At 38.1% G+C, this 26979-nt stretch overlaps 1 protein-coding gene across 2 annotated transcripts in view; it reads left to right on the top strand.

Moving 5' to 3' along the window:
* The window catches only part of LOC127424313 (PDZ and LIM domain protein 2-like), a 129622-nt gene that overhangs the window by 53042 nt on the left and 49601 nt on the right, over positions 1-26979 (top strand). For both annotated transcript variants that reach the window (XM_051669382.1, XM_051669381.1), the window contains exons 4-6: positions 7237-7306; positions 8723-8871; positions 16237-16309. In XM_051669382.1, the coding sequence (XP_051525342.1) occupies positions 7237-7306; positions 8723-8871; positions 16237-16309 (292 nt within the window). The remainder of the gene's footprint in view (positions 1-7236; positions 7307-8722; positions 8872-16236; positions 16310-26979) is intronic.

Raw genomic sequence — 26979 nt, 5'->3', positions numbered from 1 at the left:
TAGAGTTATGTAAGTACCCTGCTGTCTACAGCTACCCCTTCAGTTTGCAGTACAAACTATCCACAAGTATACTTTTCTGTACTTGTGTCTATAACTCTGTTTGGAATATGACGAAATAGTGGCATGAAAGCTGCTTCTAAACTCTTACAAACTAGTGTTTTCTTTAACACAGATTAATGGCAGCCAGCCAGTTTATCTGCATACCTACCTAAACCAGTGCATACATGTAAATTACGTATTGCATTGCCACAGACCCATGCAAGTCACTTTGAAAACCGTTAAGGCTCTGCTCCAGAATTTGTCAGTTTTCCTAGTAAAATTTGCAAGATGATAATTTGAAGGATATACCAGTGCTTGTAAAGCAACAAAACAATAGCATCAAAGTTTTAGGTCATCAAAGGTCAGATTTAAGGCTTTCATTCTGCACAAATGAAATGTAGTATGCAGTATTATAAAAATTCATTTGGAATTCATTTGTCCTTTTCTTTTAAAAAATAAAACAGTGAGGTTACAGTGAGGCTCTTACAATGGAAGTGAATGGAGCCGCGCCCATTTTTAGAAGGTTTAAAGGCAGAAATGTGAAGCTTATAAGTTTATAAAAGAACTTAGTAATTTTTCTGTTAAAACTCATGTATTATTTGAGCTGTAAAGTTGTTTAAATTGTAATTGTTACAGTCATTTTAGGGTTTTAGTGTTTCTTTGACATTACATCATGGCAACAAAGATATAAAATTGGCTATAACTTTGTACAGAAAAGGTTAGTAAGTGATTTTATCACACTAAAATCATGTTAACACGCATATTGTTTGTCTTGTGGCTATACTTTGATACGGTGAAAATTTTAAAGTTTACGGATTGTCCCCAATTTCTTTCATTGTAAGCGCCTCACTGTAACCCAGGGACGAGTGAAAATAATTTATTGTGGTAATTAATATTATGCCACAAAAGCTGTCGACTGAGCTTAACTTGTATTGAACCCAGAATATTCCTTTAAGAAAACCTTATTTCTCAGGATTTTCTGAAACGTCATGTAAAAAAGAACGCTGATTTCCTGATGCCGTTTAATGGATTAAGAGAAAGCGGTTTAACACACCTGGGTTTCTCCCAGAGAATGCGGCTTATTGTGGTCGTGTAAATGCATAAGTGGCGTTATTCCGGGTTTTTGAGGAGTGCGCATGTGCGTGAACAGACTGGATTGTCCAGTGGGAAAAGTACATACACTTTATGAACTATTATATACGCCAGCATAAAATATCGACTGTCTCTCACGTTCACGTATATGCGCTCAAGTACACTGGGGGAATCACAGAGTTTTACACAAGATGGAAACCCCAGTATTGCAGCACAATTCCGCTGCAGGTCACGATAGAAAGTGAAGGAAACAAACACAGCAACAGAGATTAAAATAGCGAAGTCTTCATCAGATGCCATGTTTTTTATTAACACAAGTGTCGCAGGGAAATTTCATTGCTGTGGAGAAAGCTGCTGACTGAACGAGCACAGCTCATGTAAACGCATACATCGATTTCGAGCCTTAAGCAGCTTTCTCGCAATAAACAGCTTTCTGGTATTCATGTAAACATGGTCATTTTAATAAAGTAATAAACACATGCAGGAAACGAGTGTTTGCAGACATTATTCTTTTAATATTTCCTGCAAAAACTCACTGGTGCGATAATGCCAGTAGTTCTCTCACAGGCTACAAATGTCTAGGACGGACAGTTGTGCAACAGGAAGATCGCAGCACATCTCGAAGCTCACAATGGATGCGTTCTACGTCCTCATATCTTTCCGAGTTCGTTCTTTCAAGGTAGCTAAGCAAGACTGGGCTTCACAAAAACACAAGTCTGTTCTCTGCATTCCTAGCAGGGCCGTTTCTAGGCATAGTCGATACTAGGCGGTCGCCTAGGGCGCCACCTGCTGGGGAGGCGCCAAAGAGGAGGCTGCAACGCACCCCAAACACCCCTCAACGGGGGCAGCAATAGGGATCTCGCCTAGGGTGCCAGAATGGTCTGAAACTACCCTGATTCCTAGCATTCAAAAACACCTATAGTATTGACATTGTCACTGTTGGTTAAATTTTGAATGCTGAACATTCGATCTGTGTAAGGCAACTTTTTAAAATTAAGTGCTTAAGATGTTTGAGGTTTAAAAAAACAAAAATAGTTTATCTAAAGCTGGAATATTGTATACATTTTGAATGTAGTCTGTAAAGTGAGAGGTTTAGGTTGAATTAATGCAGAAGTTTAATACTTAGTTACAAAAATATTGAAGGAATATCAAAACAGTGCTGCCATCAGTGATTGAAAAACTACATCAATGTCTTATTTATCAGCAATATACAGTAACTTCTGCATTAGTCGGGAGGTCTTAGAAGCTTCTCTTTTGTCTTAAACAAGTTTGCGTTTCAAAGTTGAGTATTAATGACCCCTTTGAGAACTCTCCTGCTGCTGAAGAGCCTTTGATGTTCGCCTCATGTTGTTTTATTGTTTCTTCTCTCCCTTTCTCTTTCTCCATCTCTTTTTGTCTTTCACTCATGTTCTCACACAGGCACTGTGTGGTGGTGATCTCATCTCGAGAGAGATGAAATATGGTTGGAATGCTGCAGTGCATGCAGCGCACTGACATCCTTGATGCAACACCTTACTACAAAACACATGATAACAAGTTACTCCATAAATCATCTTGTGATGTGGAAGAGGATGCAAATAATTATAAACAAAAAATAAACGGGTTTCCCAAACACTCCTACATCTTCCATTGTTTGGACAAATGGGCAGCCCAGCTTTTATTTAGATTAGCCGTTAAGAAGTAATTTTTTATAATTTACAGTAAGGTAAATAAGATCCTTGCTACACGATTATGTGTGAACGTCTGTGTGTATTGAACACTGCCAAATGTGGTGGTGCTCTTGAAAAGGTTCTGACAAGTAAATTAGAACAGAATAAAACTGTTGTGATGTCACATTAGGTGAAAGCATTAATTTTGTGTTTAACAACGTTACATTTGTTTAATCAATCTCCTAAATTAATGTGATAATTTTAAGAGCCCTAGTTTGTGTTTTTGAATTTTGCACGGGGGTTCATACACCCTAAACTTTACTACCATGATAAATCTCTAACACTATTGAAGTTTCCTTGTATAACTTCCTCTCCACACATTCCTGGCTGTCACGCTCTAAATTATGACAGCACTCATGCCAAAATTCCACTTTCACACTGAGGGTTTGAAAGCTGATGGGAAACTGTTCATTTTTACTTGCCAGAGATCCCTTGTCATGTTAAGACAAAATGTTCTCAACTTGCCTGTCTGTCTCTGTCTGTCCAAACGGGACATTGTAACGGGAACTGCGAGGAGTCACAAGTCAAAGGTTAACAAAGATAAGACTGACCTCAAGTTTGACCTCAGGTTGTGCATGCTCTATGGAAGTTACCTTTTATGTGTTGGTTTTCAATCATGTTCTTTGGTTAAAAGTGAAGTTTTCAGTTTTTGCTGTAGTGTAAGATCATTAAATAAATACACATGGGGCAGATTAGTGAAAACATCACCAATTGACATACAAGTCATTTGTATTGCTCATCCATGCATTTGTCCTCTAACCTACAATATCCAGGACAGACAGTGCCAGTGTAAGAAGGTTATTAAATTAAACATGTCAAAGTTCATTTGAGCACTTGAATTTATCAAAAGAAGGATTACATCGTCAAATCTCTGTCTATTGAGAACTTAAATAGCAACTAAATGTGCTCTAGAAATAGTTCCTTGAATGATTTTGGACATTTATAATCATTATTATTTTTTACATTTCAGGTTTGACAGGGGAAAAAAGCTATATTAAGATATTGTCCTTTTTAAAGCTCAACCTTTATACTGTGATGTGCTATTAAAGCGGAAGTATGTCATTTGCGCCACTAAATGGAATTGCAAAAATAAACAGTTTTTAAACAGCCTTCTGAATACGCCATTTGAATACCATTGGTTGAGTCAATGTTGTTGTGATGGACGGGTCACTCAAAACAAAGGAGATCACAGAGACACAGTGTTTACAGTTTGCGAAAATAACCACAAATGTCTTACTTATAGTTTTCTTGCATATTAAGCTGGGATAGGAGAGTATTGTTACGCTGAAAAAAAATTACACACTTCAGCTTTAATAAAGGCATGGGCTTAAGATGCTGCTCAAGTCTAGTGGCTGTTCTGCAGAGCTGGTGTTGTGTTCTGTTGTGTTTGGATTGCTGTCTGGCTCTATAGAGATGCTGTTTCTACATTTAATGTAGAGGCACCCAAAGCTCAACTTCAGATCTCATCCACTTTGAGCCTGGGTGGGTGAAGTGGAAATTATTTTGTGCAAGAGGAAACTATAAATCAAAGTATGACATATTAAGATGCAATAGATTGACTTAAATTAAGAAAAATAAAACAATTGCAAGCGTAAAAAGCAAGAGGTAGAGAGATTTAAATGAATGTGTCTGACAGGGTAGTCCTGCTCTTGTTTTTACTGGCAACGACAGAAGAGTGCTGGATGCTCACCTTCAGAAGCCTCTCAGTAAAAGTTCTTATTAATAGCAGTAAAAAAGGGCTGATTTGGAAAGAGCCTTTGATTCCTCACGCTTGCATCAACTCTGTGACTGTTTAAAGTGGTCTTAATGAAGTCTGTGCTTCAGGAGAACTTGCAGTAATGTCAAACATCTACAGTGAAGCAAAGCTAGAAGAATTTCATTTCACTAAACATTTGATGCTACAGAAACAAAAAATACATGATTTCGTCTCTTATAATGTAACTAGTGCCCCAAACAGATCTTTAGTCTCTTTCTGTCCCTCCACCCCATCTTGGGTTCGACTAAGATGCCAATATTACCTAAAGACGTAGAACTCCAGCTCTGAATCAGTCCCTTGTTTGGCAGCACTCATCATGAGGCAAGAAAGAGCTTTCTGTAATGTACATAAGCCAGTGATTAATTTTAAGATAAATAAACATTTTCCAACATATGGTGCTTCCTGGTCAGGAGTTCTGCTGGTGAGTTGTCTTTTCCTCTGTCAGATTTATTAATGTTCATGCTCCTGGGGCTTTCTGCATTTTGTTAAATTTAAAACTATCCATTCTAAATTTGTGGATACCCTCAATTCCTAAAGAAAGGCAGTATTGAGATTATTCTACCCTGGCTCACTATTTTATGTCAATCATTCTTGACCATTTGAAGTGTTTTGACTTCCAAGTTGTTCAGATAAAGCCGCTTCTAGTCCAGGGTCCTGTTTGAATATGACTTGGTAGCCAGAAAAGTTTTGCGATAACTTGGCGTTGACCTGGCATTTTCCATTCTTTGAAGGAAGCTTTAAGTTTATCCCAGTCTGATCTCATGACTTTTACAGGAATATGGCCACATTTTTGCAGAACCAAAATTACATGCTGTGTTCCACATTTGGCTGCAGTTTCCCAGTGAAATGTCCAGCGGGGGGCGCCAAAAACGAGAAATTATGCTGTAATCAGACAGGGTTTTAAAGGTATATTTTAGGTTTTAATGTGTTTTTAATGTGTAAATAGTACCTCCCTAACCTAAAACTTTAGCCTGAACCTAACCAATAGTGTTCTAAAAGGAAATGCAAGGTTAACATAACAGACATCCTTACCCTTAACCAACACCTAAACCTAACCGACAGTGTTTTAAAAGCAAATGCGACATGAAAGGCACATTTTCTGCAGCAACCACATCATTTCATGACGCTTCTGTGATACTTTCATCTCACGTGTCAGCTTGCATGTTTGGCAAGTGTGTAAATGTAGCTGGGTCTGTAATACAAGCGTTAAAATGTATGTTTTTTTCAAGTAATGTTTTGATAACATAGCAGTGTGTGATTGAAAGAGTGAAAAATAAGTGTTAATAAAGTCATAATCAGCCATTGTAGTCATGATTTGTGTGAAAGTGAATAAAACCCACAGTTGTTGTGGCACCTCTAGTGTTCATTTCACCAGGAAACTGCGAAGATTTTGCACGTAAAACTCAGTTTGCAAAAATTTTGTTATGGTAACGTTCATTCTATGAGGCCAGGTTGGTATATCCAGTTACGTTATCGGAGTAACATATCTGGCTTCTCAAACCTGCTTGTTTGCAGACTAATTATTCCAGTAGATATCCAAAGTTTATGCCAAGTTATTATGAAATGTATCTAGCAATCCCAACAAGCCAAATTTAGACCTGAATCATCCCAAACAATAACTGTGCTTTTAAGTTACAGATTTTTTTTTAGATCCTAACCAGACGCAACACAAAGTGACAATTGATAAAAGCTTTCCCTTACATGATAATCTGAATATTTGTCATAACCAGCCAAAAAGTTTGGCTGGTTAGCCCCGCCCACTGTGAAATTACATTTGTCTAATATCTTGCTTATTAAACTGTGGGTAGTATATGTACATCTAAATAGATGCAGGTGCCCAGCTAAAAAATAATATTCATAGAAAAATAAGAAAAACGCTGGCACACTGCTAATGTTTTGACCCTGAATGGGACGTTGTCAGGTCAAACATGCAACGTTTCGACCCTAAATGGGTCTTCGTCATGACAAACAAGCTTGTTTGACCTTACAAAGATTCATTTAGGGTCGAAACGTTGTCATTAACTGGAACGTTAGCAGTGTGCCAGCGTTTTACTTTTTTTTTTTTTTTTTTTTTTTTTTTTGTCTTAAGCGTATGTAGAGAGTATAATTGAAATTCATACTGTATATTAATATTAGAAATTATTTTATTTGCACAGGCAAACTGTCAACCAACACAGTAATTGTTGCAAAATTAAGTACTTTATTAGATACAAAGTGCAAAGTAAGGATTAGGAAGAAATATGAAAATAATGCTTAGATTTATGCAATATTTACAATACATGATAATACCAACACGTACACAAAAGGGGAAAAGAGATGTGGATGTTCACAAAAAAAAAAAAAAAAACACCTTCTAGCTGACGTTACACTCTAACATGACTTATAAATGTTAATATTGAAATTAAAGGTGGTCTTCAGCATACAAGATGCCCTAGTAAAACTTCTGACTACCCAATGCAAAATATACAGCGGATGGCACTAGACCGGTGTGTCTAATACAAAGACTGAAGCCTACATGTGCACAATGTAGGTAGTGTTTTTTATGGTCCACAATTTCCCAGTTTTACAGCAACAAACTCACAAACATTTACGTACTTTAAACAGTATAAACATACTCATGTTTTACTTCTCTCCACACAGGCCTGCTCCTCCCACTCCTGGTCAGACAAATGGAATTACCTCCCCGGAGCAATTGGTTGGCCGCTTCCAGGTCAGTGTTCATTGAAGCAACAAATATAAACTGTTAGATGTTTGGAAATTCTGAAGGAAATAGCACTTATGCGGAACAAAACATTAACTGTCTCACCGACTGGTTTTCAAGTACACTCTCTTCCGAAGACATTTCAAGAAATGTAGGGGAGAAGACAGAGGAACAGGTTTAGGAAATGACACAAGCCATACTTGAACTCTCATTGCCCGCATGAACACCATGGTTCAATGGTTTGGAATGTGTGCTAAATACTAGGCCAGACTTAAGACAGAAAGACAAGGAAAAATGGGATAAAAGCAGATACATGTTAGCACATTTTATAACCTTGTTTTCCATGACCGTATAGATCAGGGGTGTCAAACTCAGTTCCTGGAGGGCTGCAGCCCTGCAGAGTTTAGTTCCAGCCCTGCTCTAAAATGCCTCCTTGTAATCTTCAAGCACTCCTGACGACCTTGATTAGCTGCTTCAGGTGTGTTTAATTAAGGTTGGAGCTAAACTCTGCTGGACTGTGGCCCTCCAGGAACCGAGTTTGACACCCCGGTATAGATAATTCTATAGTGTTCAAATGTGCATTCTTACTGTCTGTACTTGAAGAATTATGAGGTCTTTTGAAAAGCTGAATGACTGGTGTTGTGGAGTAAAATCCTGTGGTTCTTTGCCCCAAGTGACACATTTGAGAAGTTCCATACCTCTTATCCAGCAAAAAATTGCTTGGCTATCCCTCAAAGGCTTATTCTCAGTCTTGTTGTCAGTGACATTTCACCATTTCTCTACAAGATAGTTCCTGGCCCAGTGGTTAGTGTTTGGTTCTCTTCTTAGATTTGGAGTGTTAGAGCATGTATGGTTTCCATTAATAGAAGATGAACCACTATCTGCTTATCAAAGATTTATCTTTTTTTTAAGCTGAAATGAGACATTCAAGTATATTTCCCTCTTTTTTATTTCTGGCTATACGGCAGTAATTCTGCATGTCTGTGACATGTGAAAGGAACCCGAGAATGTTATAAATCAGACAAGGTTCCTGTCTTTTATGCAATAGAGGTACTGCCGATGGGTCTCTGTTGTAACAGATACTGTAATTCAGAAGGACTGTGAACCCCAAAGGTCTCTTAGTCCTTCCTTTCGACCATGTGAGATCTTTTAAAATACATTTTGGCTGCTTTCAGTGTATTGCACTTGATTGGATTTTTTCAGGTTTTGTTGCATTACACAAGAAAAGACCAGAGACCCAAGGTGCATATCCATGTTGATCACTTAGGTGTTGATCTGCCAAGACTTAACTTTTAGATGCAAGGTTTCTTCGAGCAAAACTTTCCAATTGAGACAAACGTTTGGGCTCTCAGCTGCACTTTGGGTTAAACTAACCTTGAGACTCAAAGAACTGCTATTGATGTGGCTTTGCCTCTGTTTACACAGGAGGCTGTTCAGGTGAGTCGAGATGAGAACCAAAACTACAGAGAGTACACCATCTCCAGCCCAGCCTCTCTTTCCCCTGGGCCATATTCACCAGAACCACCATCTAGCCCAGAGCGCAAAGGAGGCAGGATCACACCCACCAACAAGAGGTATAACTGCACAGATTCACCAGTTACAAAACAACTTCCCACACTCCAACCATAATTACTGAAAACATAAATGTTTCATGTGTTTAATTGCACTTTTATCGCCATGTTTTCATCAAGTGGGTTTTATGGATCTTAAGGGGCTTCCACATGACTTGCGTTGGGGCGTCAACGCACCTCTCAGCACTAACATCAAGTGCTGCATTGTTCACCACATGCAAAGCACTGCAAAGAAAATCTTGTCTTGATTTTAGCGCCTACATCGAATGAGAAGGCTTCTTAACTGCCTGGTAATCATTGGCTAATGCTTTGAAATGTCAGTGCCAATGGGGTAAAAGTTAATATTGTTTGAAGTGCGTTGTAACATTTGACGGAAGCGCAGCTATGAAGCTGACGCTTAATAGATTTAAACTAATTCAGCAACGCTGTTGCGAATCATGCTAAATCCTCTTTTCTCTACACAAGTATGTGAACGCAAACACTTTCAGCAATGCAAGTTTGATTTCACGTAGCGTTGTGTTTCGAAATGTTAGAATGCTATTCGTAACACAACGCAAGTATACGGTGCATTCTCAGCATTGCCGCAAGGGGCGCTATCTTCTCGAACACTGTCTTTTGTGGTCATGTTTACTTTTCTGGTCAACCACTGTCATAGCAAAGCAACAGTTTGAAGAGAATCTTGCTGAGCAAGTTAAATAAACATGACATGTTTTGTAGCTAGTTACTTGAATAGTAACACATCCGCTTTAATTACCCTGTTTACATGCAATTAAGGAAGCAGAAAGCGCCAATATGAATCATGTAAATAATGTAAATGTGGACACCATTTTTCTTACACCGCTTAAAGGGATAGTTCACCCAAAGATGAAAATACTCTCATTTACTCACCCTCATGCCATCCCAGATGTGTATGACTTTCTTTCTTCTGCAGAACACAAAGAAGATTTTTAGAAGAATATCTCAGCTCTGTTGGTCCATGTAGTGCAAGAGAATGGTGATCAGACCTTTGTATTCCCAAATCCCATAAAGCAAACATAAAAGTAATCCATATGACTCCAGTTGTTAAATCTATATCTTCAGAAGCAATATGGTAGGTGTGGATAAGAAACAAAACAATATTAAAGTCCTTTTTTACACTAAATCTACACATTAACTTTCCCTTTCAGATGCGGAAGTGAAACTAAACAGGCACCACATGTGACTTTCAGATGTAAAAGTGAAAGTGGAGATTTAGGGTAACAAAGGACTTATATTGATCTGTTTCTCACCCACACCTATTATAACGTTTCTGAAGATATAGATTTAACCACTGGAGTCATATGGACTACTTCTATGTTTCCTTTATGTGAATTTTGGAGTTACAAAGGTCTGATAAAATTTCACTTGCATTGTAAGGACCTACAGCGATATTCTTCTAAAAATATTCCTTTGTGTTCTGCTGAAGAAAGTCATACACATCTCGGATGGCATGAGGGTGAGTAAATGATGGGAGAATTTTTATTTTTGGGTGAACTATCCCTTTAAGGGATTAAAAGAAAGCGGTTTAACACACAAAGGTTTCTCCTGGAGATAACGGCTTATGTGGTCACGTAAATGCATACGCAGCACTTTATTCAGGTTTATAAAGTGTACGTGTGTGGAAAAGACCAACTAAACTAATGTCACCGGATGTATTGCTGCGTCATATGAATAAGTCAAATAGCACGAATTCAATATTTCTGGGGAATACAGTGGGAAAGGGAAAATTCCACACACCTATGCACACAATCAACTAGAACACACCAATTTAAAATATTGATTACTGTCCCTCGCATCCGCTTCTGTGCTGAAATGTGCTGGGGGAATCCTCAGCAGTTTTTAGTAAGAGGAAAGCCCTACTATTGCAGCGCAATGCGGCATTAAGCGTGATTTAAAAAGTTACAAAAACAAACACAGCCACTACTAGAGAATGTTTTGAAATAAAGCAAGGCAACAGAGAACAAAAATAGCAAAGTCTTCCTCAGATGCCATGCTCTTTGTTTACCCAAGATTCAGTGGGAAATTACGTGCTGTGAGAAAGTCGCTTACTGACCGGGCTGCACTGTACATGGTGGTAACGAGTAAACCGCTAACACAGTGCATGTAAACACAAATGCTGATTAAGTAGATTTCTTTCATTAAACGGCTTTCTGGTGTCCATGTAAACAATCTCAGTGGCACAAACATTTGAAGATACAGTAACTCTTGTTAACTTCTTGTACTGGGATTTGTTAACGCCACAGTACCCTGCAAAAAACTCCATGAGAGGTACAGATCTCAATGGGGATGAAATCTTGTTAATGTGTGAGGTCCTACAACATGGACTACAAAAAGTTGAAGATGGTGCAGTTAGAAATGGCAACTGATGAAGGAACTTTATGAAAATGGTTTAAAATTATTCTACAGGATACAAGTTAAGGTGCCTCGTGAAGATCTTATTCCTTCAGCTGGTTTCTTCTGTAATGGTGGAGCTGCACCAGGTTTGCCTTTAGAGGAATCTGCTAAGGGTTTATCCAGAGGGAATAGGTCATAGTTCAGTGTTTCAATACAGATGAAATGTTCACTTGTCTGTGCCCTTAAGCCCTCCCATTCTTACATGCACATATGAACCCCTCCTTACCTGTTCACTGCAGCATTAGAGCTGTAATGGTCTGACCTCTAAGGGTTTGCGGCACATTCCAGATGTCAGTGCTGATGAAGCTGGTTTGATCAGATTTAGTTTAGGGATTAGGACTACATTCTTAAGTTGTTGCTTCAGTATGGATGGCATGGTTAAAAAAACAAGTTTTGAATGTTATTTCTAATGTTGTCTAATAAGATCTATGTTTTAAATTAGGATTAAAGGGATAGTTCACCCATAAATGAAAATTCTCTTTATCATTTACTCACCCTTATGCCATCCCAGATGTGTATGACTTTCTTTCTTCAGCAGAACACATTTTTAGAAAAATATCTTAGCTCTGCAGGTCCATACAATGCAAGTGAATGGAGGTCAGACCTTTTGTAGCTCTAAAAATCATATAAAGGAAACATAAAAGTAATCCACATGTCTCCAGTTTAAATCCATATCTTCAGAAGCGATATAATAGGTGTGGGTGAGAAAAAGAACTATAAGTCCTTTTTACTCTTAAATTCAGATGTGAAACAAACTAAACAGGCACCACATGTGACTTTCAGATGTGAAAGTGAAAGTAGAGATTTAGAGTTAAAAAAACATGTTTTAACATGTTCTAACCATGATTTAACCACTGGAGTCTTTTGGATTACTTTTGTATGTTTCCTTTATGTGATTTTTGGAGCTACAAAGGTCTGATCATCATTTACTTGCATTGTATGGACCTGCAGAGCAGAGATATTCTTCTAAAAATCTTTGTGTTCTGTTGAAGAAAGAAAGTCATACACATCTGGGATGACATGAGAGTGAGTAAATGATGAGAGAATTTTCATTTTTTGGGTGAACTATCCCTTTAACTCTGCATGATGGTTTTTGGTAATAGTATTTGACTCTGTGTGCATATGTTACTGTAAATCAAAATTGCCCCATTTACTGTCTGTATATATGATTTAGGTCTTATTGTGCACAAATCATTGGTACACGTTATTTCAAGTAAAAAAAAAATCTTTGTAATCTTTAATTGATATTTAATAACTTGCTCTGATTCTGAAACAACTTTCCTTTTCGGCTGATGTCAGAAACCCCCCCTTTTTTTTTTTTTTTTTTCCAACCCCTCTCCTCCAGCTATCTGACTTTATATCTGGTATGAAACGTCCACTTTTATAATCTCATCAATTCCTGACTGATAAAATCAAGTTTCGTCCTACTTTTTTGCCTCATTGAACATCCTCTTTCACTCGGAAATCCACCAGATTATGGAAGTAAAATGGGTTACTATCACTGTTTCACTTTGACATTTTAATGCAACTCTGTTGCTGGTTGGAAGGAAATCATACATTTACTCACCAAAAGATAATGAATAGTTAACAAAGGATATTGCAGGGGTTAGTGCTTGTGTACAAGCCAAACTTTCACTCTTCATATGCCTAAGTCTCACATTTTTATATTCATATCTTCAAAGTTTCTTGTTCCATTTGTTCTTGCCATCTTAATCAACTAAAAAAACTCGGAATATCTGGCTGTAGCTCATGTAACTGCAGCCCATTCATGTCAGCTGTAGTTTGCTTTAATTTTTTTTCAAAATTCAAAACACATCAGTGCAGAAATGCCTTGTGCTCTTTGTAGGGTGTACAGTGCTGTGAAAAGGTATTTGCCCCATCCTGATTTCTTCTGTTTTTGTGTATAGCTCATACTAAATTGTTTCAAAAATTCAAACAAAATCTCACATAAAACAAAGGCAATCTGAGTAAACGCAAAATACAGTTTTTAAATGATAATGTTATTTATTGAAGCAAAAAAGTTATCTAGTACCAACTGGGCCTAGTTACTAAATCCCCAAATCTATGAAACTGCATTCATAATGGGGTTCAGCTGGACTAGACACCCAGGCCTGATTATTGCCAGCCCTGTTCAGTCAAATTAACACCTAAATAGAATGTTTTCAGCAGCATGAAGTTTGCTAAATGGTCTCACCAGTGTTGGGCAAGCTACTCAACAAAAAAATAAGTTAAGCTAAAAGCTACAAGCTACACTTCAGGAAAAAGTAGCATGTTCCACTACAAGCTACATGCCAAAAGTAGCTTACATGTAAGCTTCTTAATTTTTTTTTTCAACCGCAGATGCACAACATACTGTCATAGACAAAGCACCTAAAAGACATATTCACATGACGTTTATCAAAGCCATGGTACAGTATATTACAGTTTAGTGCAATTCAGTTTACAAGTATATAGTAGGTGCAATACGTATGTGCACGTAAAAAAAAGCAAACATTTATATTCATATTTAGACATGCTACCTATACAAACCCATGTGTTCAACGTGTAAAATCCCTATTTTTACATTTTATTTTTCATATTTATACTACTACCTCTACAAACACATACCTATTTAAATGTAATTTCATTTGCACATTTCTGTATAAAAACTCTACGTACATACAGTATACTATTCATCTTATCCTGTAATTCTATATCTAGTTATTCTCTATCTTCTGTATGTACTGGAAGCTTCTGATAAGAGGCCAAATACCTTTTGTGTTTTTATACTCTTTTGGTTGGAAAATTTCTTTACCTGCAGAAGTCGTTCACAAGCTGCACACGTATTGAACTTAATAAAGACTTTCTTTATCGCTGGCAAACGATAGGATGTATTTGTAGGTTTGGTATCCATTGAGTGTAGATCCACTGTAACCAGCTTTATCTTTATTTGCTGTGTTTAAAAAAAAAAAAAAAGAAAAAAAAAATTGTCCCCTTTTCTCCCCAATTTGGCATGCCCAGTTCCCAGTGCGCTCTAGGTCCTCTTGGTGGTGTAGTGACTCACCTCAATCGGGTTGGTGGAGGATGAATTTCAGTTGCCTCCGCGTCTGAGACGGTCAAACCACGCACAACTTGCCACGTGCGCCACCGAGAGTGAGAACAACATTATAGCGACCGAGGAGGTTAATCCAACGTGGCTCTACCCACCCTAGCAACCGGGCCAATTGGTTGCTGAGGAAGCCTGACTGGAGTCACTCAGCACGCCCTGGATTCGACTTTATTTGCTGTGTTATAAAATATTCCTTGAGCTTGTTGACAAGTGAGAGCGCACGCCAAATGATTCAGCAGCGCTAGCGCTGAAAGCTTTCTGAGTCATTCAGATTGAATTGCGAACCGATTCAGACCACTTTCCTATCATGTGTGACCAATTAATTGTAAAGAACCGACTCAAATGAGTGATTAATTTGTGATAGGATATCTTTGTTCTGATTCAAGACTGCCATTAGTAAACACCAAGTTTGTCAACGCTACGCTGCTACCTTGTCAAAAATATAGCTTTGCTACTGAAAAGCTACTTATTTAAAAACTAGCAAAGCTACCGTCACGCTACTCAGAAATTTAGTTAAGCTGATAGCTTCGCTATTAATACTGCTCATTACTGGGTCGCACCCAGTAGCACACTATGCCAAAGTCGAAAGAAATTCCAGAAATGATGAAGAAAAAGGTGATTGAAATACATCAGTCTGAGAAGGGTCACAAAGCTATTTCAAAGGCTCTGGGACTCCAAAGAACCACAGTGAGAGCCATTATCTCCAAATGGAGAAAACTTGGCACAGTAGTGAACCTTCCTAGAAGTGGCTGACATTCCAAATTCCTCCACGAGCACAGTGACGACTCATCCAGGAAGTTAAAAAGCCAAGGACAACATCCAAATTACTGTAGCCCTCTTTCACATCAGTAAAGGTCACTGTTCATGACTCCACTATCAGAAAGACACTGGCCAAAAATGCCATCCATGGAAGAGCGGCAAAGCGAAAACCACTGCTAACCCAGAAGAACAGTAAGGCTCATCTGAATTTTGCCAAGACACACATTGATGATCCTCAAACCTTTTGGGAGAATGTTCTGGTGACTGATGAGTCGAAAGTGGAACTGTTTGGAAGACAGGGGTCCTGTTACATCTGGCGTAAATCAAATACAGAATTCCACAAAAAGAACATCATACCTACGGTCAAGCATGATGGTGGTAGTGTGATGGTGTGGAGATGCTTTGCTGCTGGGCCAGGGCAACTTGCAATAATTGAGGGAAACATGAATTCTGCTTTCTACTAGAAAATCTTAAAGGAGAGCGTCCGGTCATTAGTCCATGAGTTGGAGCTCAAGCGAAACTGGATTATGCAGCAAGACAATGATCCAAAGCATAGGAGTAAGTCCACATCTGAATGGCTCAAAAGAAGCTAAATTAAAGTTTTGGGCTGGCCTAGTCAAAGTCCTGACTTGAATCCAAATGATATGCTGTAGCAGGACCATAAATGGGCAGTTCACACTTGAAAACCCTCCAATGTGACCAACTAAAGCAGTTCTGCAAAGAAGAGTGGGCCAAAATTCCACCACAGCGTTGTAAAAGGCTGATCTCCAGTTATCGCAAGCGTTTGGTTGCAGTTGTTGCTGCTAAAGGTGGCACAACCAGCTATTAAGTTTAAGGGGACAGTTAGTTTTTCACATGGGTGATAGGTGTTGGATAACATTTTTGCTTCAATTTAAAAAAAAAATATATATATTTTTTTTGTTTGTTTTTTGTTTTTTAAACTATATTTTATGTTTACTCAAGGTGCCTTTGTTTTATATTATCTTGTTTGAAGATCTAAAACAATTTAGTATGGAAAAATACACAAAAACAGAGGAAATCAGGAAGGAGGCTAATAATGTTTCACAACACTGTACTTAACTATTTCTTTCTATCTTTTTTTTTTTTAGCCTGCAGTTCCATTCCTGGTCCTCGGAGGAGAAAAACATACAGAGCTACAGACAGTCCAGACCCCTCTCTCAGGTAGGGTTACTCTCTGAAGAAGAACAAATGATAGCTCTGAACCATTAAAGGAATAATTCAGCCAAAAATTTAAATGGTCACAATTGAGACATTATTTAGTGTAAATGCCCTCAAATCTAACAGACATGGACTAAAAGCCACAAAACACTTACTATTTGCATTAGTAGTGGACATGCAACCAGTTGACAAAAACAAGCAAGTGAACTTGGTGAGATGAAAACTGGTAAGTCTCAACGTTGTTGGGATCTGCAGTGGAACATTGACATTAGTTCTGCCTAATGCATCTGAGGAGCTTCCATGTGTGTTCTTGTTCATAATACATGGAACATTGAGTCTTCTCACGGAAGAGGATTGCTGTTTTACTCCTGAAATATGGCTCATAAATCCCTTTAGTCTCTGCCTGTATATGACTTCATGGGAAAAGCAGGTTTTCAGTGGCACAATTTTGCTGCGATGCATCTTTACAATGAGCTTGGACTCCAAAAGATTGTTCTCTTAGGAAATGAGACTGATTCCATCCATAAATAATGTTCTAAAGTGCCACAATAAAAGACTGGAGTCTCCAATATTTTCATAGCGGGCGGTGAGTATATAAACTTTGAAAAGGTCACCTCATCAAGCATGGATTCATCGGCACAACCTGGAGACGGTTAATCTGGAACATCGTTGAGAGTCTGGAAAGAAACAATGTGTTTGTCATTTCTTGTAGCACTTTTTAGCCTTGACTTCATTAACACTATCAACATGTTCTTCATTATGTATGAGTTACATACAGGGCTCTTTCCACAAATAGGGTAAAAAATACATAATATATAATTATATATATATATATATATATAAAAATATATAAAATATATATAATTTTTTTCTTAACCTTCAGAAAATATTCAGAAAATCGTCAATCTAAATATTATATAAGCCATTTTATTTTCCAGAATATAATTTTTTTTTCTGTTATAGCAAGAAACACTACATCCGAAACCGAAATAAAATTCACAATTTATCAATTTTATATATGTATATATAATAAAAATAGATTTTTTTTTTTTTTTTTTTTTTACCATTCGGAGTAAATTCTAGAGGCTGTTGTGTGTGGAAATCCCAGGAGATCAGCAGTTACAGAAATACTCAAATCAGTCCGTCTGGCACCAACAATCATGCCACAGTCCAAATCACTGAGATCAAATTTTTTCCCCATTCTGATGGTTGATGTGAACATTAACTGAAGCTCCTGACCTGTATCTGCATGATTTTATGCACTGCTGCCACACGATTGGCTGATTAGATAATCGCATGGATGATTGTTGGTGCCAGATGGGCTGGTTTGAGTATTTCTGTAGCTGCTGATCTCCTGGGATTTTCACACACAACAGTCTCTAGAATTTACTCTGAATAGTGCCAAAAACAAAAATATTCAGTGAGTAGCAGTTCTGTGGATGGAAATGCCTTGTTGATGAGAGAGGTCAACAGAGAATGGCCAGACTGGTTCGAACTTACAAAGTCTACGATAACTCCGATAACCACTCTGTACATTTGTGGTGAGAAGATATCATCTCAGAATGCTATTCTGAGATGCGGGTTGGTGCTGTTTTGGTGGCACAAAGGCTGATCTGTGTGTGTGTGTGTGTGTGTGTGTGTGTGTATGTGTGTATATATATATATATATATATATATATATATAAGAATATTAGGCCTACTTTTTGTAATGAGGGAAAACAGTGCTGTAACGGCTGGGACACAGCTAAATATGATGTTTTTAGGGTTGCTCGATTATGGCAAAAATCATAATCACGATTATTTTGGTCAATATTGAGATGATTATTTGATTATTTAATACGATTACTCATTGAGCTTTACATCATGCATTTATTGAACTTAAAAAATAAAAAATTTTAACAGAACTTGAACTTGAAGTGTAAACTGCACTGGGTAGGGGAGGAGGCTATTGCCATATGATAATTATTTTATGTTACATATGGTATTCAGTCAAAGGAAAGCCTCCATTGCCACCAGTAACAGCAGGGGTGCTCACACTTCTATGGAATGAGATCTACTTTTTCATCATGTTATTGCAGCAAGATCTACCATGTACAATAAAGGCTATACATTATCACAATACCAACATTTCTGTAGTCGGTAGTGGTTTCAAGGTCTTAAGTAATTATTCAAGACTAGTAAATCAATCAGATTGTCAAACAAACAGGGCACAGCTGTTACTAGATCGCTAGCGAATTACAAAATTATGTGCTTTGGATTAATTTCAACAGCTGAACAAGAATATTAACTTTCTAATAAGTGACACAGGCTTAGGCTATCACAAATATAGCCGGTTATTTTTTCGGTATTGATGTTTTAATCAGTCTGCTTGTCAAGTTGGCCAAGAAAAATTCTCTTTCACTTGCCCCTTCAAAAATCCGCTTGACAAGCGGACAACATTAATGTCGAGCCCTGATTAAATATTGTATTCAGCATTCTCTGATAATAATTTTTTCTTCTGCAGTATAGCTCCTAAAGTAAATGTACGTTGTTTTAAAGGAGTTTTAGATATTATTTTGCAAAACAAGCCAAAAAAGACGTATTTTGTTCCAGTGTATAATGGGCTAAGACTACACTCCCTCACCTTTTATGTTCACTGCGATCCATCTTTTCAAACGTTCTTTTCTTAATTGAGCTGTTTTCTTCATGATAAGATGCACACATTGAACGTAACAAATATATTATGATTCACTACTTTGCGAGCATCACATTATAATCTAGCTGCAGCAAACGTGCGTGAGTGATGAGCGTTCCCGCACCAGAGTGTGCATCATCCGGGAGAAGATTCAGTCTCTTCCCCGGTCACTTCACACAACTCATGGATGTGCCGCTGACCACACAGAGAAATACCAGTTTCTGATTTTTTTTTTCATAACCCGCTTCCTTATTATTTAAACTTTAATAAAGGATGCTTTAAAGATATAATGCTGCCGTTTTTCATTGCAAAACGGAATATGGCACAATAATGGTATAATAATTTTCATAATCGTTGGATGCCAAAATCGTAATTGAAAATAAATTTGATTAATCACCCAGCCGTAGTTTTACAATTAGTTACTTAAAAAGGTTTGCAAAATACCCCACCCCTCAATTGTACTCTATTTGTGGAAAGTGTCATGGATTAGTGCTGCTCTGCTAACCAGATAATGCTATCCTCATGCTTCTTAGAGAAAAAAATAAGAGGAAGAATGGGCTAATAATGTGAGAGAGAAAATTCCAGATCCAGTCCCAAAAGCTAAAATGGAGCAAATAAAGTTTGTGGGAAAGTTATTGGAAAATTGTTAACCTATTTCGAAATGTGCTCAATCCCACAGAAGTATCTAGGTTGATGTCAGAACAGGAAAAAACAAGCAGGACCTTTTTGATGGCTGAAGACATTCCAGTCATATTATCAGTGCTGTGGATGTTAAATAAACATACATTCATGACACAGCTTATTAAACACAACATCCCAATTCCCCTGTCAGAAATGGTCGGTCCTTTAAAGATTTTTATGCTTCCAAATTAAGCTCGAGGGAGGCCTGAGACCAGGCAATATGGTAACCAAAGTGACATTAAGCACTGGACTATGTTAGAAGCAACTACCAATGAAGACATACAGTTGGGTTCAAAAGTCTGTGTGATGTAAATTTTTGGGTGAACCATCCCTTTAAGAAGGCTGGTGGGACATTCCCTTGAACATTTCTTAGTAATTCCTCCTAGACCTTCAGGCCGTAAAGACTTGGTGTTACCATTATCTTTTCGATTTGATCGGAGCCACAGTTTTCCTGTAGCATACAACACAAAATTCTCTAGACTTCCATCTACAATTTCTGACTGTAATTCCTCCTAGGGCTTTTAAACTAATTCCACCAAACTCGGCACAGTCATTAAGGTCTCTAACGGCCTAGCCACCACATTATATCCATCCAGAACACCCCAACAATACCTTGGCAATCACCACAACACCTTAGCAACCATCCATGATTTCCTTGCAGTGTCCTAGCAACCCACTAGTTACTTCCTATCAGTGCCTTTTAGAAACCACCCACTAACCACCTAGCTATCATCCACATCTGGAGAATTGGGATGTTATTGTGTTTAATAATCTGTGTCATGATTGTATGTTTCTTTAACTTCTACAGCAATGACAATATGATTAATCTATCTGTCTGTCTATCAAGGCCTAAAAAACCTTCAAAAGCCTTTTATTTTTTTTATTTTTTTTTTCAGGTAAATCTGTCAATGCAACATTCAAAGTTTGTCCCTACCAACTTTTTTTTCCTGTTTTGTTTTTATTGGAGAGGAGGGAAGAAAGGCTGGAGTTAGCCATGCTAAATAATGGATTAGATGTAAAAGGGAAAATTCTGGATTAAATGATGCTGAAAGCAGGAACAAGGAAGCAGTCAATGAGGTGTAGCAGGAGGGTTGATTTGTTGCCATGTCTCTGGTCAGCCAGACTGGACACAAATACAGGCATCCATACACAAATCTGTCTGCTCGGTCATTACTAGTAGACCCAGAGGAATCCTGACTCTTTAATGTTCCACTGTGATGATGGTCTGTTGCAGTGGCTTTGATATAATTGAGATGTTTGTTAGAGCTGAAGAGGAACTGTGGTGCCTGGAGAGGGTCAGAATCATTCCCTCACATACTTCTACAGGAATTCTAGGATCCGTTCAACCTCTCTCCTCATTTTTCATCCACAAACTGGAATCCCTTCATCCAACTTCCTCTCTGTCTTCTTCAGGGAGCACTTAGATTGTTTTATTCTGTTTTCTACAGCACTGAAAGGGATAGTTCACCCAAAAGTGAAAATTCTATTATCATTTACTTACCCTTGTGTCGTTCCAATCCTGGAATACATAAGGAGATGAAAGTAAATGGTGACTGAGGCTGTCGTTCTGCCTAACATCTAGTGATGGGTATTTTTATTCATCCCAGTGAAGTTTTTTTTTAATCCATTTGTAACAGGAGCCAGCTGGTATGTGATAGTTGTGCAGTATGTGTAAACCTCACTCCCCTGGCCTCGAGGTGCACTAGCGACTGACGCTAGGGGCTGTAGCCTTTAGCCTCCTCGTTAGCACGCCCTCCTCCCATGCCGGCTGACCCCAGTTCGAATCCTGCTCGGAGAGGTTTAAGCAGGACCGGTTACACATTCACCAAAAGATTCATTACCAGATTTGTTAATTGATTTGTTCATTGACCTTTTCTTCAAATTACGCACCAGTAGATGGCAGAAATTTGAGCGTCTTTTGCATTTTGAATAGTCAGTTGCACTGGACCAAAAGCAGAGTCCTTCACGACTGGAACAAGGCAATTATCCTTCAATAAAACGTATGTGTCTACAATTCTACTAAGAGACTTAAGCAGAGCGTTTAAGCATCATAACCATTTCCTCACAAATGACAGAAAAGCGTATTCATCATATTGTTAACTGCGGAGCAAAACTTTTTATAAAGATTTACAAAAAACAAACAATAAAATAGTCTAAAAAAAAATTTTCAGTTTCAATATCATCCGTACGTCTTTGTATACAGACTGATCTCACAGTGAAATCTGAAACAGTAGGTTGACTTTTCTTTAGCTAAAATCGGTCTGTGTTTACTGAAATATGAAACATTGCCCCCAGTGGCCAAAGTGGTAAGTGTTGTTGGACAAATGGGCATGTGTAAACTCCATTTTCTGGGTGAAATGTCCACGCAGGGGTGCCAAAAGCGAATTGTGAAGCGAGTGGTTTTCAGCTGTACAGGCTGTAATGCAGTTAAGAGAAATGCGTATTTTTTAAACTGCACCCTCCTACTCAAACTCCAAATCCAAACCTAACCAACAGTGAAGTAAAAATGTAATGTTAGTGGAAAAAATGGAATCTTTGAATCGCGCTCGTCACTGATTATGCGAACATGATTACTTCCTGGTTTCAATGTGGGATCTGAAGCCGGGTTTCTCACCCTGCTGACATAACGTGCTTCCGGTCATTCCACAAGGGAAGGAAAACAAACTGAAGCCGAAGCAAAAATTTATGATGGGACATGTTGCTTGTCAGTGAGTCGGCATAATGTGACCGATCCTAGGGTAACGGAACTCTCTGAAACAACATGCAGACTTCTCGTGTGATCATATTTTTGTAATGTGTAATCATCACTCACTTTTATTCATAGTTCATCTGGCCACTTTTTGAATAAGATTGCTGAACTAAATGAATGATATGCCTCCTTTCGAGTCTACATTCTTAAAATCTACGTTCACGAATGAGATGATAGTTTCATTCATTTCATTCACGAACGAGTGTACCTGTACATTTAGATTTTTCACGAATAAGATGTCCCGTTCAGACTCAAATGGACCGATTTCTAGTTCAGTGAAAGTGTGTCTTCGTTCAGTGAGTCAAACCAATGACATGCTCCTTCACAGCCAGCACTTGAATGCCATTGGCTCACGCACGAGACACTTTGAAAATAGTTTAAATGCCGTAACCATTTTCTCCACAAGTGACAAGAAAGCAGGTCTTATTTTTCCCATATTTTGTCAAATGCTGGGCTTCATTTTTACCAAGATATAGAAAAAGTGCAGGATCAATTTTCACCCCTTTTTCTTCTTTCTGAGCGCGATTTAGTCACATGCCGAACTGATCAAATGACATGCCTCTCGAGTCTTTGAGATCTTTGAGATACAAGTACATTTAGTTCGTTCATGAATGACACCTCTCATTCAGACTCAAACGACCGACTGGTTCAGTGAAGGGGCGCATTCGTTCAGTGGGCCGAAAAAATTCATTCAGCGGGTTGAACAATCAGCCTGCACCTGAATGCAATTGGCTCACGTCATAGTCAGTCTTTACAGGTATAAAAAGCCACCAAAGCAGTCTCACGATTCAAACTAGAGCTCATTAGCTTCGAAAGGGAGAGACGTCAGTGAACGAGAAACATGAGTCAGTTGCTGAGGTGTGCGAGAACAATACGTTCACATAAGACTGATTTGTTCACAAACAAAACATCACTACTGACACCACCTTATGTGTTCCATGGAAGAAATAAAGTCATATGGGTTTGTACATTATGTAACTTGTAGAGTAACTTGTAGCCCTGCAAGCTGTAGTCTCAAGATAGCTTCCCAAGCACGACCAATAACTTTAACACACATTGTTTTGGAATTGTGTGGCAGTGCTTGTTGAAAAAGTGTGTGTGTGTGTGTGTGTCTGTGTAAACTGTATATTTGCCTCCATGTGTGTGGTTTGGCTGAACTGCTTAATGGAAAGCACAGTGTGCTCTCAAAATAGAGATTTTTCTGTCGTTCTCTCTCTTACACCCACTCGAACAAGTACTTACAAGATCCCAGAACTCATCAGGGTTTGTGTGGTTTTTGATGGAGCAGAGGTGTTTTTCGGCTGGAGGACTATCACCACTGTTGAAGTTACTTGAAAATTGTAACTGGGCAAGCTACATGCCTCTTAATTAGTAGTTAAACTACAGTCAAGCTACCCCTCTTAAAAGTAGTTAGCTACACTTCAGGTTAATAGCAAAAAGTATTCTGAAGGTATAGCTTAAATGTATTTATATCTAAATATATTTAAGAGGGGAAATCTTTTTTGTCATATAATAGAATATTTAACCTTTTAAAAATCAGAGCAGTTTTCATCTGGCATAATAACAAATCTCAATTATTGATGCTTCAAATTTGATCACATTTACATTAAATCTGTAACACCCTAATTTCATACTCTACCACCCTAATTTTATACACGTATTTTTAACAGGGACTAAAAACGAAATGTTTTTCATTTTGGTTTGTTCTGAACAGAAATGGTATTTTTTCATTCCAGTTCCACGCTGCCTCTTTTCCAATTGTTAACTGGTTAGAACAAAATAAAAGTTAATAACTGTTAATTTCGTTCCCGTTTTCGGTTACGTTCTGCAAAAAAAATTTGGTTTCGGTTTTTGTACCTTGAACTGTTTTTAGTCCCTGATCGTTAATTAAAGTGGGAATTAAATATACAGTTTAGGCTAATCACTGCATGAAGAATTACAAATGTAGGCTAATCTAAATTCAGAGGTTCACAAATTTAAGAATCCAATGGCCCTATAAGAAATCGGGGAGTAGTCTGTTTTACAGGTATAATCAACTCTCAATAACAATGTTACATTTAATCAAATATCATTTTTATATGATTAGCAGTGAAATTAAGAATTTATATCTGTATAAAACAAACAAACAAACAAAAAAATTTCTAATCCAATTATTTTTACAAAATGACACATTAATATCTTTTAAAATAAAAGCATTTCCAGGACCTCGCAGTGCCCATATAATACATTTGTACTCAAAAGTTTGCATACCCATGGAGAATTGGTAATATATGTACCATTTTTAAAGAAAACATGAGTGAGCAGGCAAAACACATTTCTTTTATTTCTTATGGGATTCATATTCAACTGTAGGTTATAACAGAATGGCACAATCATAAAACAAAACATGGCAACAAAGAAAAAAAATGAAATGACCCCTGTTCAAAAGTCTGCATACCCTTAGTTCTTAATTCTGTGTATTGCCCCCTTTAGCATCAATGACAGCGTGCAGTCTTTTGTAATAGTTGTCTATGAGGCCCCAAATTCTTGCAGGTGGTATAGCTGCCCATTCGTCTTGGAAAAATGCCTCCAGGTCATGCAGAGTCTTTGGTCGTCTTGCATGAACCGCACGTTTGAGATCTCCCCAGAGTGGCTCGATGATATTAAGGTCAGGAGACTGTGACGGCCACTTCAGAACCTTCACCTTTTTCTGCTGTAATCACTGGAGGGTCAACTTGGCCTTGTGCTTGGGGTCATTGTCGTGCTGGAAAGCCCAAGAACGTCCCATGCGCAGCTTTCATGCAGAAGAATGCAAATTGTCTGCCAGTATTTTCTGATAACATGCTGCATTCATCTTGCGATCAATTTTCACAAGATTCCCCGTGCCTTTAGAGCTCACACCCCACCAAAACATCAGTGAGCCACCACCATGCTTCACAGTGGGGATGGTATTCTTTTCACTATAGGCCTTGTTGACCCCTCTCCAAATATAGCGCTTATGGTTGTGACCATAAAGCTCTATTTTGGTCTCATCACTCCAAATTACAGTGTGCCAGAAGCTGTGAGGCGTGTCAAGGTGTTGTTGGGCATATTGTAACCAGGCTTTTTTGTGGCATTGGTGCAGTAAAGGCTTCTTTCTGGCAATTCGACCATGCAGCTCATTTTTGTTCAAGTATCTTCGTATTGTGCTCCTTGAAACAACCACACAGTCTTTTTCCAGAGCAGCCTGTATTTCTCCTGAGGTTACCTGTGGGTTTTTCTTTGTATCCCGAACAATTCTTCTGGCAGTTGTGGCTGAAATCTTTCTTGGTCTACCAGAGCTTAGCTTGGTATCAAGAGATCCCCGAATTTTCCACTTCTTAATAATTGATTGAACACTACTGACTGGCATTTTCAAGGCTTTGGATATCTTTTTATATCCTTTTCCATCTTGATAAAGTTCCATTACCTTGTTACGCAGGTCTTTTGACAGTTCTTTTCTGCTCCCCATGGCTCAGTATCTAGCCTGCTCAGTGCATCCATGTGAGAGCTAACAAACTCATTGACTATTTATACACAGACACTAATTGAAGTTTAAAAAGCCACAGGTGTGGGAAATTAACCTTTAATTGCCATTTAAACCTGTGTGCGTCACCTTGTGTGTCTGTAACAAGACCAAACATTCAAGGGTATGTAAACTTTTGATCAGGGCCATTTGGGTAATTTCTGTTATCATTATGATTTAAAAAGGAGCCAAACAACTATGTGATAATAAATGGCTTCATATGATCACTGTACTTAAATAAAAGACAGTTTTTTTTGCATGATCAGTCATATTTTGAGCACAACTGTATGTAGCCCACATTTGGGAAACACTCATGTAATAATATCAGTCTCACTTTCAATCACCTTTTCACTTCACCAGATCCCATCAGCGTGAATTATAGCCTACATTTAATATTTTATAATAAATTTTTTACATGGTTACAAAAAATTAGCATGAGACGTGATGCAACCACAGATGCAGTAACGGTAACGTTTGTGGGGGCTCTTGCTTTAGCGTCCTACGTGCCACCTGGTGGAAATTGTGAGATTCGGAGCAAATGTATTTAAATCATAAGAAGCCATCTTGACCAACGCTGCGTGTTTATGTGTGATGGGTCGCATGAAAAAACACATGCTTTTGAAAGCTGCGTCTGTAAATTAATCAAAGTAAACGGCAGTTTAAATATTTATTTGACTAAATATTTTGCTACAAAAAAAGATGACCAAAGACTCTTTTTGAGTGACGACTCAAACGAACCAATTCGCTAAAATGAATTGGTCTTCCTAACACTACTTGAGAGAGAAAGAGAGAACATTCTAGAAAAGTGTGTATGATTACTGTTGGATGGTTAAGACTGTGTACACAATACATGACTGAATAAACAGCAATGTAGCATTTTGTCAAGCTACATCGCTAGTTGAAAAATAGCTCGTTACTACATGAGCTGCGCTATTTTGAAAATTACTGAGCAGCTCTCATGCCTGAGTTAATAGCATCACTACTTGTCACTCCCCAACACTGACTGACACACTGATACTCATTTACACACTCATGTATACACCCAT

The sequence above is a fragment of the Myxocyprinus asiaticus genome, chromosome 33 (assembly GCF_019703515.2).
Source record: "Myxocyprinus asiaticus isolate MX2 ecotype Aquarium Trade chromosome 33, UBuf_Myxa_2, whole genome shotgun sequence".
NCBI classification, from domain to species: Eukaryota; Metazoa; Chordata; class Actinopteri; order Cypriniformes; family Catostomidae; genus Myxocyprinus; species Myxocyprinus asiaticus.
This window is presented reverse-complemented; position numbering and strand designations above follow the sequence as displayed.